This window comes from Fistularia commersonii, chromosome 3, assembly GCF_037954325.1.
Source record: "Fistularia commersonii isolate RoL2024-O1a breed Wild chromosome 3, RoL_Fcom_v1.0, whole genome shotgun sequence".
Classification (NCBI taxonomy): domain Eukaryota; kingdom Metazoa; phylum Chordata; class Actinopteri; order Syngnathiformes; family Fistulariidae; genus Fistularia; species Fistularia commersonii.
In genome coordinates, this window is record NC_141286.1 from 23,426,934 (window position 1) to 23,441,683 (window position 14,750).

The 14,750-nt window shown below is 41.5% G+C and overlaps 1 protein-coding gene across 2 annotated transcripts; it reads right to left on the reverse strand.

Annotated features, from left to right (window-relative positions):
- Window positions 1–199: 199 nt before the first annotated feature.
- Window positions 200–12,123, reverse strand: usp8 (ubiquitin specific peptidase 8). 2 transcript variants are annotated; one of them, XM_086144263.1, is made up of 19 exons: window positions 12,028–12,123; window positions 11,233–11,387; window positions 10,951–11,095; window positions 10,768–10,853; window positions 10,518–10,659; window positions 9,532–9,568; window positions 9,150–9,318; window positions 8,628–8,790; window positions 8,374–8,515; window positions 7,086–7,369; window positions 6,475–6,972; window positions 6,201–6,275; window positions 5,711–6,054; window positions 5,036–5,257; window positions 4,732–4,942; window positions 3,457–3,693; window positions 2,778–2,920; window positions 2,272–2,404; window positions 200–1,892 (listed from the first exon to the last, which is right to left on the reverse strand). In XM_086144263.1, the coding sequence occupies exons 2-19, from the start codon at window positions 11,334–11,336 to the stop codon at window positions 1,734–1,736; spliced, it is 3,294 nt and encodes a 1,097-aa protein (XP_086000389.1). In that variant the 5' UTR covers window positions 11,337–11,387; window positions 12,028–12,123; the 3' UTR covers window positions 200–1,733. The 2 variants fall into 2 exon arrangements, with proteins under 2 accessions (XP_086000389.1, XP_086000390.1); XM_086144264.1 differs by having other exon boundaries at window positions 11,233–11,406; window positions 12,028–12,068.
- Between the last annotated feature and the right edge of the window lie 2,627 nt (window positions 12,124–14,750).

The window sequence follows — 14,750 nt, forward strand, 5'->3', positions numbered from 1 at the left end:
AGAAAGATTGATGTTGTTTTAAAATGATTAAAAAAAAAAAAAAGGGTATTTTAGCAAAAATAAATCAGCCTGAAAGAATTCCCACTTGCCTCTCAAGACTTTGAAACTTGAGGTACATCAAGAGGGTTCTTTGCATGCAGCTGAACAGGATTTACACACAAACACAAATTCAAGACGGTTTTAATAAATAGTCATATGAGCTGGTTGAGGTTAATATATTTGTTATAGCTGAAACAAAATAGACAGCATAAAGAAATTAAAATCAAACATGTACAAGAAAAATAAATCGACTTTCTAATCTCATGCTAGGCAAGAAAAACCGGGCCGACGGTGAGTCGGGCCCTGCCAACTGTGGCCTCCGGTCCGCCTCGCGGGGGAAAAATTCTCAAGTCCGTTTTGTGCTTGGACTTGTTAATCTGCCGCACGCGCAGGAAGTGCTGACGCTCGTGTGGCGGGGGACAAAACGGAGACGTTAAACCATTTATCAGCGTCGGTGGCAGACGCGCGCCGGTTATTTCCCGTCCAAGGTGACTGGACGGGGTGTTCATCCTGGGTCAAAGACGCAACGATGCATTTACCGGCATATGTTGGACAGAGAAAACAGCAAGCCTCATAGAAGCAGGAAGGGTCACGTGTCCCCGGCAGGAACCGAGGAAGGCTGACAAGATCTCAGCTTCGGTGTCGCTTTAAAGCATTCAGAGTCGAGTATGGATGTAAGCACTTAAATGATGTGTTTTATATAAACGACTTACAGTGATTGCGTACGGTGTGGTTGCAAAAAACGTGGCTAATATGAACAAGCAACAATCTAATTTCTCTCCTACTAGGAAATATGCTAAACTCATGCTCCCATCCCTCCCGCTGATGCAGGTCTACGGCGCTCATTTTCTCCTGAATGCTCCTCATCTCAAGAGAGCTGACGTGGCTTGTCAGAAAACTATTCACAGGAGTCTGCAGGCCGGGCGTGTTCGGTCAAAGCGGTTAATTCACGGGTCGGACCTTTATTTGCAACCTTGTCAATGATTTATATGAATACTTCAAACATAGTGTGAAGGAAAAAAAATGACAAGCATATTAGGCCTCCTTTAAATATCATTAGATTGATATAGTAAACCCTTTAAACAAAATGTCTGCGTGAGTATGGCGATACTACAATGGCAGCTACTTTTAACATTATAATTATTTGGTCACTTAACAGGTTATCACTTTGCTCTCCACTATTTACAGGTTGAATGTGCAACATCAGCAGTAGAAGTATATACACGCCGTCTAACTGTTAAGCCTGGTGTACACGCAGTACAAGAAAGCCGGGGATCAGTTCGGACGTACGGCCGTCTACGCCGCGCAACGCAAATGAGCTAGGTGCATCTGATCCAGCGGTCAGCCTCACAACACATCCGTCGGGATAATGTCAAGTCCCTAAATGACCGGTTCTATGAACAGAGGGCTTGTTTTTAGCAGCTACCGGTTTCTCTAGAGCGCAGCGGGGACGCCGCCCTTTCCGCCTTTCTCAAAGGCCTGCGTCGCCTGCCGTCGCCGGCTGCTTGAGCACTTCTTCGTGTGCCCTGGCGTGCATCTTAGCTGACCCCGATCACAACCATCAGGCCCACAGAGCTTCGAATTTACCGATACCAAAAAACAAAAAACAAAAAAAAAAAAAAACCTCTAGGCCGGAGCTTGGTTGCTCTAGTGTAGCATCTTCTCTTCGCATCTCTTCATATCCTGCTCATCCATCAGAGAGTGGAGTAAAACAGGATGTAGGCAGCAGAGGACTTGACGGAGGAGGTGGAGATTTCAGACACCTCGTGGTCATCAAACTTGTACCAGCGCTGTTTGAGGATGTTCTTACAGTAGGCTGTGTAATGGCCCCCATCCAAACCTCCGTAGTGGTTCTGGTTGTGTAGAAGGGGGAGGAAAAAAAAAAAGGCAATCATTCCAGTTTATGGATGCAGTGCTCAATACCTGCTGATCAAAGGACTCAAGCATGACTTCTCCTTACAGCTTTTCTTAAATGGGTCAGTTCACCAGAAGAAATGGGTTTGTTTAAAACCTTGTGATGATTTCCATGCCTGGAAGTGCGAGTCTATTCTTAGTTTGAATGCTTAAAATCGTTTGAGAAAGAACTGGTCACAGGAACCGCACAGGATTCTCACCACTTTGACAAACCGATAACAATGAAAGGCCTCTTTTTAATCCAGCATTTCCTAGTGAGTGCTGATGTTACTGACAAACTGCTAATGAAGGCTGGGGTTTTTCTTTGCGTCTACTCACAGAAACTCCGTAAAGGTAGTATCTCTTCAGGCTCTGCTTGGGTCCGATGACATACTGGGTCAGGTCCAGGTTGTCCAGGGGAAAGTCCACGGATGTCTGCAGCTTCTGTTTCCAACGACCCTCGTAGGAGAAGCTTCACAAATTTGGGAGAAAAAAAAAAAAAAACAGTCGGGTCCGTTAGACACGCTCATGTTTTGTCGCATCTCTCTGCAGTCCAACATAGCCTCTAGTATTTTTCCCAACATTCGGCAGATTTTTTTTAAATTAAGAAAAAGAGGAAACAGGGAGCCTATTCTTTCTGTCTCATCTGTGCAGGGATAGGTTGAAAGAGGATATGGCAACTGCATTCCACTGATTACTGCAAACAAGAATTTCCATGTAAATATGTTTTTCCCCACTTGCATATTGTTTCTGTAAAATAATTTTGGACGACATAGACGTCACCTAATATTTGTTTTCAGTCCGCGTGGTTAAATGTAAACAGGAGGAAGTGAGGTGGCGCAGACCGTTTCAGGTGAACCAGGACTATGGGTGGAACCTTCCAGATCTCCAGTTTCTTGGTGGAATCTCGATGAGCTTTGCAGTGTCTGCAGAAAACCTTGTTGTTATCAGTCAGCCTCTCCTCCTTGGAGAAAAGCCTCAGACAGTCCTGCCATACAGAGGGGGAAAAAAAAAAAAGATTTGTGTCAGTCCGCTGTAACTGCGGGAACCCATTGATCTAATTTCAAGCCGTATCCAGGCTTTTTTGAATAAAGAGCAACATCTGCTAACAAACAAATCCCCTAATAGTTACATACCCTCCAATTTAACATTTGAAATAAAAAAGAAAGCAAGCTTGACAACTCCAAGCTTGCAAATCGTGACTACAATATATTAAAAGTGAAAAAAAAAACATGTTGTCAAAATCTCAATCTACTTTTAATTTCACGAGGAGAAATGGCAAAGGTATGTTATGGAAAAGACAACATATTTTCTGAAAAGAAAAACTTGATTTAGAGGGCCATAATATTTTTAGAGTAAATAAAAAAACAAAAACAAAGGGGGGCTATTGAAACAATAAAAACACACAAGTGATAGGATTTTGTTTTCAAACTTCTTTTCCTCTGTCCGGCCCGTCTGAGCGGCTAATATTACAACATTAATTCCGGCTGAGCTTTTGATTGATAAATTGAACATCCCACCGACCTGCAGGGAGCACTTGCTGGTGGAGGCCAGAGGCAGCGACAGGTACATGAAGGTCTCGAAGGTGCGGGACTTGCGGTGGCAGGTCAGACACTGCACGGTGGACTTGAACTGACCCTGGAACAAGGCTACGATGATGGACTCGTTCAGGAGCTTGTGTTTGCTCCAGGCCAGGTCAGCTGCTGTCTGATCGTCCAGGTGGTCGTTCTCTTCCTCTTTATACCGCTTTCTGTTGTCAGCCTGACGACAGCAAAGGGAAGATAATGTGACCAAACACAGGAAGGGCTTCGGTAAATTCATGTGAAGTATCCTGACGAAAAGAAGTATCCTGATTATAATTTAACTCTCTCTAAAAAACAAAGTTCGGTGACTCCGGAAATAAATCCTGAACAGTAGTGTATTGGACACAGATCTCATCTCTTTTCATACAATTCATCAGCATCCCGTTCACTTCAGAGTAAAAGCAGAACATTGTATTACTGGCGAATACCAGCCCGACTCAGCTGCAAGTAAGCCGGGGGGACAAGGCCAGCCTGATGGCAGAGAGGTCTGAATGTCACACACAAGGGGTGTGATAGGATGGAAAGTGTGTCATGAGTAATGCAAACCGGTAGCTAAAATATATCCTACCTTTTAAGGGAGACTAATTACACTAAGTGATGATGTGCAGCTAAAATAAGACAAATCTATGGAAACTTTTCCCGGTAATCTCCCAGCTGCCTGTTCCTTCCAAGATCTGCCTGCAGCGGGCTTAGCCAATTAAAATGACATGCTAGAATTGCTGTATATATATATGTATATACAAGAATAGATGTAAAGTTACCACATAGTATTTTTGTGTCTTCATTATGCGAGTCCTTTCCACATTAAAATGGACATAAAGCCAATAATCAGTTGATACAGGCGATGAGGCATGTTTTGGGTCTACATGCACAGAGGTTCGGACTGAGCATCAGACCGGACAAATGTAGACGCACACTGCACGCGTGTACACACACACACACACACACACCTGCAGGAGGGCCAAGAACACATGGCCATTTACTTACTCTCTAATTTGCCATCAAAATGAAAACCCAGTAAAAAAAAAAAAAAAAAAGAGGTACAATCATAGAAGGGCTGTTTTATGGTTTTAGATAAATTGTCAACACACATGGTAGCCTAGGCCAGAAAGTTATTTAGTCAATTGACAGTGTTTCTTTGCTCTGAACATATATTCACTTTGTTTATAAATCAAATGTCGCGCTAGTCGTCCTATCTTAGCATTCACGTGCCTACCTTGTTGAGGTCCTCGTGGAGGCCGTCCATAAGGAACAGCAGCAGCTCCTGGGAGTCTTGCTGGTCGTAGCCGGCAAACTGGTCGTTGATCTTGCTTATGGTGATCTTGAAGTCCCGTGGGCTGATGAACTTGTACAGGCCAGCCCAGAGCGCCTTCATGATCACACCAAACTCCTCCGCCACTTCCCCTTTGTGGCCAAGGACATTGTACCTGCCAGGGGAGGAGAAGAAAAAACAGACGAGATGAATTTTCTTCTCGCGTTAACCCTCTCACTGGTAAAGTTCCAATAGTCAGACGGCAGACCTGTTGATGTCCTCCAGGTAATAATTGTTGTTGAAGTAATCAGTCATGGCAGGTGTGTTACAAAGACACTGCAAAATGGAATTCATGTAGCATGTGTTGCCAAGGTTACGAAGACCAGTCAAGGATGCCCCAAGACCTCCAAATGTCGGATTGAGATTGCGGAGTTTGGCGGCTGAAGGTCGAACAATGTCCACTTTGGAATAAACTTTTGCAGTGGGGGGCCTAAAGACAGAAGGGAAGGGAAAAGGATTACCACTAGACAATGCAGTGGTAGACACTAAACATTACATTACATTTACATTACATTACAGTCATTTAGCAGACGCTTTTATCCAAAGCGACTTACAAAACACCATGAAAGCACAGATAAAAAGAGTATCTTAGAAGTCAGACATGAAAGAACTATCTTGCACCATATTGTATGCTGTGTACCTTAACACCAGCACTGGTATATGGAGTTTATGTGAATAAACAATTTAGAGAACAGCAATTCTAGAACACTGTTTTGCAGAAAAGACAGTACGACATTACAGTAATCATTACGGCACAGATGATCAATTTATATACATGAATCTACAAGCACACGCCGTCCCCTATAGCTCAGCATATGATTCGCAGATGCGACTGGAGAAACAGTAAACCGGATGATGATTAAAAAAATCGTGGGTTCCTTACTTGGTGTCTCTGTTGATGGTGGGTATGGCGGCTGCGGCGGCCGCAGCTGTGGCCGCGGCTGCAGCGGCCGCAGCTGTGGTCGAAGCGGTGGCCTTCTTCTGGGCCTCCTCTCTCAGGTCCTGGCTGATATCGGGGGAAGAATAGGAGCGTTTTAATTTGGACTGTTCCCGCTCTCGCTCCCTGTTGGGATCGGGCTCCGCTGCTGTTGCTGGTGGCGGTTTCTGCTTGGCTGTCGGTGGTGTCGACGGCGGGGTCTGAGGAACCGTGACCTCGGGTGGGTACAGGTGGACGCGGTTCGTCGGGGAATGGTAGTATCGGTAGGTCCCAGTCACAATGTCAAGAAACTAGCAGGAAAGAGGAAAGTTATCATGAGAAGTGTTGCATTTATCAATAATCATCACTCACAAGACACTTCTAAATGACATGGTTACTGCTACTCTCAATTAACTTAAGTTTGCTCCACTTGATAACACTGAGATTCATCATTTACCTTCATCCAACCGTCAGGCAGGCCTGGAACACTCCTCCCCATTTCCTCACTTCTGGCTCTGGTCAGTGGCTCCCTCTGTGCAATGAACACACACATGCACTGGAATCAGTGAGTCACCAGAGAGTGATATCAGAGCTCGCTCCTGTCTTCAGTGAGGGCTTACACGTTACTTTACACGTTACAATTTTGTGCAAATTGCATAAATTATGTTGATGTAGGGTGAGCCAAATGGAACGCTCGGTAGTGATTAGAATTGTCTGTATGTAGAATATACCTTTATTTCACTGACAATATGGTTGGGAGCAGGCGAATCCAGGGACATACTCTTGGAGGGGGTATCAGAGCTTTGCTCTTTCAGACGCTTTTCTTTATCCTCCCAAACCCTGTTTTCTTTGTCGTCCTCCTCCTCTGCCGACTGCCTTTCCAGCCTCTTCTTCTCTTGATATCTTTTCTCCTCCTCTTCTTTCTTCCTTTTCTCAGTTTCATCTTTTGTCAGTCTCTCATTCAGCTCCCTCTCACGCCTCTCCTCCTCCTGGCGACGCTCCTGGACGCGTTTCTCCTGCTGCTGCCTTGCTTTCTCCATCAGTGCCACCGTTTCAGAATGTATCTGACTTTGCTCCTCTTTGGACAGAGACATGCCGGGATTCAGCGGTGGTTTGCCTGAGCGGTCTGGGATAACAGGCCCGTTCTGACCTGCGTCCTTGTCTGAACCGTTCAGGCTGGGTTTTGGCTCCTCTGACATCTGGACGGAGGGTTTCTTGGTTCGGTCAAACTTGGACATAAACAAGATAAAATTCTCAACATTAGTTAACAATTTCAACTGTTGTACAACGCACACATGGAGTCTATTCTATTTGCATTCACCACCAGTGAACACTCCAGTACCTGTGGCAAGGCCTTAGCTGTGGCAGCTGGCTGGCTGGCTGCACTCGTCACAGGTCCCTTCTTCCCCATGTCCAGTGCAGAGTTTTTAGTGGCTGAGACTGGAGAGTCAACAGTGTCTGGTAATCCGTCAGTGCCGACAGATGTTGTCGGCATGGGTGATTCAGCTGAGGCAACCCCATTGACCAGTGAGGGAGCTGACGGTGGGTTTGGCTCAGATTTAGCCTCGGGTTCTGGCTGAGGAGGTGCAGGCTTTGGGTCCTCGAGGGATGGGTAGCTAAAGTTTACTATTCAAGAAACAAAACAAAAAAACAATGTTAAAATCCTTCCATTTCTTGGATCGACCCATGGCATGATCAGGAGACACAAAGACGGACTGTGTAAATATGTTGTCATGTAAATAAGACTGCATAATAGTAATAGAAATGAAAATGATTCCCCTCCAGGATTGCGATATTATATACCACATTTAAAGTAACCTCTTCCTCTATTTTATGCCATCTTTTCTCTCATCTTCCACTTTGCTTCGTGCTGATTTATAACAGTGCAGCTTGAATAAAACCTTTCAACTAACGGACATAGTTGATTTTGCCATTTTGATCTGCATGTGGTCCAATCTGGACCAGGAGCCACATTCAGGCTCTACTCAGCGGACAGGGGCCGTGGTGAAATAAGAGGTAGGCGATTTATTTTTTAATTTGATTGTACTTTATTAATCCCTTGCGGGAAATTCCTCTCTGCATTTAACCCATCATGGATGAACCATGAGCAGTTGGCTGACATCGATGCCAGGTGAGCTGTTAGGACCTCAGTGTCTTGCTCAAGAACACTTCAACAGGCTAGTAGGAATTGGAAATTAATCTTGGAATTTTCGGTTCCAAGGACAACTGCTCTACCCCCCGTGCAACACCGCCCCTTATAGCCTATTATTCATAATTTGTTGCTGCGGAATTATAGCTCTCAATTTTCTAACTGCCAAAATGTTTGCTTTTTTTTTCCAGTTAATGCTTTCTTGTCCCTTTTCAAGGTGTCAAATAAGTCGCTTTTTGATTTGCACCAAATAAAGTGCCAAGACAAAAGAGATATTGAACATAATAGCAGGTACAGGTAAAGAAGCACACCTGCCATGGCCCTGCCAGTGAATGAAGGAAGACCGAGGTCCTTTTAGGTTGGTTTGCCTTGTTTATCTGATTTTAAAATTTCCCAAAATATAATACAAAAATACTTGGATAACAGAAAAAAATACTCAAATGCCAGAACTGAAGAAACTAGTCAGACAAGAGATACTCACACTGCGGTATTGTGCTGATAATGGTTTGTTTAGGGGGCTGTACTTTAGCTTTCGTTGTGAACATGGGATAATACAACAGCCAGTTCTCGTAGCCCCCTTCGAGCACCAGTGGCTCGCTACGCAGGATGGTTACGCTGTCCCACTGTTGGACGTGCAAAAATCAATTAATTATTAATTCAGAATAAACAAAAAAAAGTAAAATGTATCATACATGTGCGTGCAAAACAAAACAAAAAAAAAAACCCACAAGTTACCTTGTAGAGGGCATCTTTGAGGCTCTGCAGCGTTGTGCCCAGTGCAAGGTCTGACACTGAACTGAACCAGTCTAAGAGGACTACATAATCCATGACTCCCCGCTGCTTCCAGATCTCTTTAGTCACATCCGGCAGCTTTGCCTCAATTTGATTCACAGTGATTCTGAAATAAATCAAGACCACACAATTAAATAAAAGGACACAGAAAACGTACAGGGACGAAATGGGACTTTAGGGAGATCTATTTTCTAGATTTGATGAGGTAACTGACAGCTTAAACTACTAAACTAGGGTCTGAAGATGAAATCAGAACTTTTTGCATTGTATTATCTAAATATATATGATTTTGGATTTCAATGATGTAAAAAGCTGATGTCATTTCAGTTATAGTCAGTAAAGGAATCAAAAACAACATACAGGTTAGTCTATTACAAGAAAAATACTATCATGAAAAGCACCAGAATCATAGTAACTGATATATCTAAAGACTGGTTTGGAAATGGCCTGTTCAATGGTCCGTACCCTGGGCTGATGGCCTCCTCAGGCACACTGATGCAGGCCTCAGCTGGACCATTGATGTGAGACTCCTCAAAATCCTTCTGGCTTCTGGCGTCCATGACAATTACAGTAATGGTCTTGTCCTTCATCATATGGAATAGTTTCTCAGCTGTGATTCCACCCGCTGGTGTCACTACAACCAGATGATGTCACATCGTCAACAAACAGTAAAACTGCATTGCATTTTGAGTGCCACCAAGTGAGCTGGTGGCTGAGAGAAAATATTGCAGTGATTACTTGGAGTCACTCAAAAAATGTTATTGAAAAAAGTAGGGATTTTGTTTTTATTGTTTTTGCGAACACAACTATGAACAATGGCTTCCATGTGTTTGTCTTTTCTGCTTACCTTTGGTATTCTTCATCTCATTCTGCTCTCCTTTTATCTGACATGCAGAAACAAAAATAAAGGATGAGTCTCTGCTCTGATTTAAACCATTCCAGTTAGCTGCCTAACAGGCACAAGAGAGATGACCCCAATAACTACCCACTGACCCCAAACAATTAGGGGCTAAGACTTTGAATGATTTGTCCAAGGATTGGACAAAATGACTACAAACAAAATTATTGTTTTGACCATTTTTTTGAAACACACAATTGTGAGGCATTTGGCTGGCCTATTTATGTTTCTTTTCCTGCCCTTCCATTGCACTGCAGAAACAGCAGGTGACGCCAAAGTTAAAATGCTGTAAAAATGCTCTAAAATCAGCTATAGTGTGATTTACATGATAACATATACAACACTATTTTCATTCTTCTACTTTACAGTCAACCATACCGCATTCAAATACACAAATACACAGGTATGTCTAGCTGGAAGACAATAAATTGGGATATGGATGGGATTACTTCATGCATTTTGAAGATTGTAATATCAACAAACGCAAGTGTGTGTATGCAGATATGTAGGTAAGGAACAAGATTTGGAACTAAAAGGCCTTCTCCCCACCACCATGAGCCAATAATATTGTATAATGTTGATGTAGCGGCTTAGTTCAATTGTATTCATATTTATCACTCCAGTCGTGCAAGTCATCTTTATCTGTGATCCCCAAAGTCATTAACTTGATGTTGAAATATATTTAAAAGGCACATGGATAAGATGCCTTGACCTGGAGGTGCAATTTAATGACATTCTCAGAGCTTAATCGCTAACAGATGGGACAAGAGCTTCTCTGAAGCATCAAGCTAGATTTTGAGGATTCATTCATGTCACACACCCAGGTATGTAAAATGCATGAATTACAGTAAGTCTGTGTGGATGGATATATTAGTTATGATTCATTGGTTATACAATTTAAATGAAAACATGTCATTAATTCCACTGATAAAAACCTTTTTGCTGTCCTTCTTGTTTAGGGATGATGATTTAGGAGAGCCTCGACCACCCTCTATCTGAGATAGCTCTTCTCTCCGTTTTCTCTCCTCTTGTCTCTCTTTCTCTTCCAGTTTTTTTCTGACCTCAACCTCCTCATACCTATTTGAAATTTAGAGATTAAACAGCTGACTGAGTATAAATAGAGAACATGTTGTGTAACAATTCATGCATTTATAAGTTACTAATAATCAGAGGCCGCCTTCTGACCTGAGTTTAAGGCTTTCAGAGAGTTTCTCGGCTTCTTCAATTGCTCTCTTGAAGCTGTTTGGCCCAAGCATGGTCATGAAGTAATCCTTCGCAGATGGAAAGTAACACTTTGTCAGCAATACATTACGTCTAAAGACCACACATCGTTTTTGTACGAAACAGGATTATATGTTGTCACCATACCGGTTGCTGCTTGAAATCTGGTCTTTTCTTAATGAGGTCATACACAGTGAGATACTTCATATAGAACACATAAGCTTTCTCCTCATCTTGGTCCAGGCGACATTCCTCCGCCGCCTTGAAGATTTTGCAGGCACTCTGCACATAGCTACATCGAGGGAAAGGCATAACAAACTGTCACAGCTGATGTTATGATTGACAGGGCAGTTGAACAGGCATGTTAATAGTGACTTCAAGAGTCTTCTACAATGATTTGCAGATCTGGAATGTTACCAACGAACATACCTCCTGGTGCTTATCTTGTCTGGCTTGATTTCAGCCTTCTTATTGAGGTCACCAAGAGAAGTGGATAAATACAGTTCCTTGACCCCGGTGGACACTGCAGGCATCTTGGCGGGTGTGTTGAGTCACAGCACGATATTGGGCAACCATTCACTGTCCTACACAGAATCCGGACATCTCTAGCAAACGTTAGAAACATACGATGCTCCCCCCCCCCCCCCCCCCCCACTCAATCACAACAACAATTACTTCGCAATCGCGCAGAAATGTTAAAAGGACAAGAGTTAGGACACATTAAGGTGTTAGCATAACTGTTCGTCCATTTAAGTGTCGTCTAGCAGTCAGGTGCTGACTATTCCGCCACCGTTCGCACTTCAACTGTTGTTGGTAGGTACACGAATTGTCAGCACTGTCAACATGTAACGATAACAGTTTTAAGGCTAACGTTAACCGTAAGGACAGGGTGTCCGCGGGTCTGCTAATGCTCAACTGAAACACCGTCGTCTAACGTCAAAAGAACACCACTCGTTAGCCCTAATGTGACTGTAGCGCGACGAATGTCAGCTAATTATTGACTTGACTTTGTTCCCTAGCGAAGTTAGCTTGCTAACCTAGCCATTTAGGTTAGCAAGCTAAGCTGTCAGCTCACGCACTTACTGATAGCTAATGAAAGCTGCATAACTTCAAGAAGGTAACGGCTAAAATAACAAACACCGTATTCGGGTATCCTCTGGCAATAATGTCCACACTTACAAACTGCCTGACATAATAATACATTGTTTTAATTTCAAAGGTTACCTTATTTTGATACGGTGTTTTCACTTGGGCTACTTTTTGGCAGCTGATTCCTGATTCCTTATTCCTTTTCCACTTCCTCTTCTTCTTCCTCTTCCGTGAAATTTTGCGGCAGCTTCTTCTCTCAGGAATGCTTTATCTCCCCCTGCTGGAGATCCGGAGCACCGTTTCTTATTTACAAAAGAAACAAATATATTGTCAAATAAAAAAAAAAAGAGAAAGAAATATATGTGTTTCTATATATATATTCATATACAAAGAAGTAACACCGTGCTATATATGTATATAGCATATACTGTACTCTTGTCAGTTACAATTATGTTCTATCTATCTATCTATCTATCTATCTATCTATCTATCTATCTATCTATCTATCTATCTATCTATCTATCTATCTATCTATCTATCTATCTATCTATCTATCTATCTATCTATCTATCATCTATCTATCTACATTAATAAGGATTGTTCTGATCTGAAAGTTTGAGACAGTTTCTATGTTTGAAAGTGCACACCTTGGATGACGCAGTTACATCAAAACGGTCAGTGCCATTCTTCTTTTTCGAAGATTAGCTGCAGTCATCACCCAGGGAGAAATGTCGCTGCCTATTCCCAACTCTATCGTTTCTAGTCCATCCATCCATCCATCCATCCATCCATCCATCCATCCATCCATCACTCCTTCTATCTCTGCCATCACTTAACAGCGGCAAGGTTACATCGCCCAGTGACCTCACAGCATCGCAGCTTCCTTCACAGCGAGGCGACATTGAATTGTACCTCTATGACTGACTTTATTTACTAAGATGTTCGGAGTTTTTTTTTTTGGCCTTGTTTGCTGAGCTTCTCTTAATGATACAAAAGTTCCTTGTCTGTCATAATCAAGTGGACTATTGGGGCCTATCACCCTTCCCACAGGCCCTATATACACATTTATACACATAAGGTGTGTATATATATATACTGACCTTCTCTCCTAAGTACTCACTGAGCCCATATACATATATATATATATATATATATATATATATATATATATATATATATATATATATATATTTTTTTTTGTGTGTGTTATATATGATTTATATAGTAATAAAAAAGGGAAGAAATAAATAAATGTGGTATGTGTGTGTGTGTGAGTGTGTGTGTGTAGCACCATCTTAGACATTTCATTGTCTACTATTCTGTCAGTGACAAAAATGTTTAATTTATCTATCTATCTATCTATCTATCTATCTATCTATCTATCTATCTATCTATCTATCTATCTATCTATCTATCTATCTATCTATCTATCTATCTATCTATCTATCTATCTATCTTTCTGTCTATCTATCTATCTATCTATCTATCTATCTATCTATCTATCTATCTATCTATCTATCTATCTATCTATCTATACATACATACATACATACATACATACATACATATAACTATGTTTTTCTCCTGCCTTCCACTCACATCCCAGCTCTGGTTACATCATAATCACTCAGGTTTTTTGGGGGGAAGTAGCAGCTGCGCTGAGGCATTGCTGTGGAGGACGGTGACCTTTGGCCCACTTCTGGAGTGAAAAAACTTCAGTCAATAAAGTTTTTTTGTAGAAAAACCAGATGTGCTATAATGGCAAAGTAGTTTTGAGTTATCAAACAATAAAAAGTGTTTATTGCTTCGATGAATCCCTTTTGTCAATGATGATGAGAGGCTTGTTACCATGCTATGCTTCCAAAGTATTTGGGGAGTTTAAATTAAACAAATTCATATTGTCCCCTTTGAATCATAATTTAATTTTTTTTTTTATATTTACTTATCTTATCTTATCTTATCTTATCTTATCTTATCTTATCTTATCTTATCTTTTTCATAAAACAAAAAAGTCATATGTTGAATAAGAAGTTGATTTGGGAAAAAAAACATTTGTCAAAAAATGACTTAAAAAAATTATTTTCAGAGGTTGACGATATATTAGAAAAGCTTCAGAATCACAGTCAGAATAAGGTTTTTTGAGGAAACGCTTTACTTTGACATCATATAATGAAATATATTCCACACGCTTGCCTGTTAAGTGTCGAACATGATATAAAAATATTCCATTAATGATAGACTAAATAAATAAGAATAGTAAAATTACATAATAATAATGATAATAATGATAATAATAATGATTATTATAATTATAATAATGATGATGAATTTGAGCCCAGTGTTCTTTTATTGGCCAGCTAAAGTCATGAAAACATACCAGGTTTGAGGCCCATTTGCGTAAAAAGCAGCAGATCGGGATCCATCATGCAGCACTTTAACTTTGATGTCACAATGCTGCCTCCATTTGCACAATTACGGTTAAATCTGCTTTCATCAGGGCCGGATTCACAGACCTAAAAGGCACACAAGGAGCACAATGGTCACACTGTTCTCCACTACACAGTACATAATACTTATTTTTGTATTTTTGTGCGTTATGTGCCATGCACTGTTGTTACCCACCTACTAGTCTTTTATGGGACTGTCTGGCTTCAGCGCATAGTTTGCTTGGATTTTAGATTCGCGACCTGTTTTCCCGGTTAACCTCCTTCCTGTCTGCCTCTTATAATGTGACTTTCATATCAAATGGGGTTTAAAGTTGACTTCTTTTTTCGAGGAACACTGTGTATTCTGGTGTCTTATTTAACATACCGTGACTCTGTAATGTGTAACAGAAAATACTTCACCTGGGCCTAAAA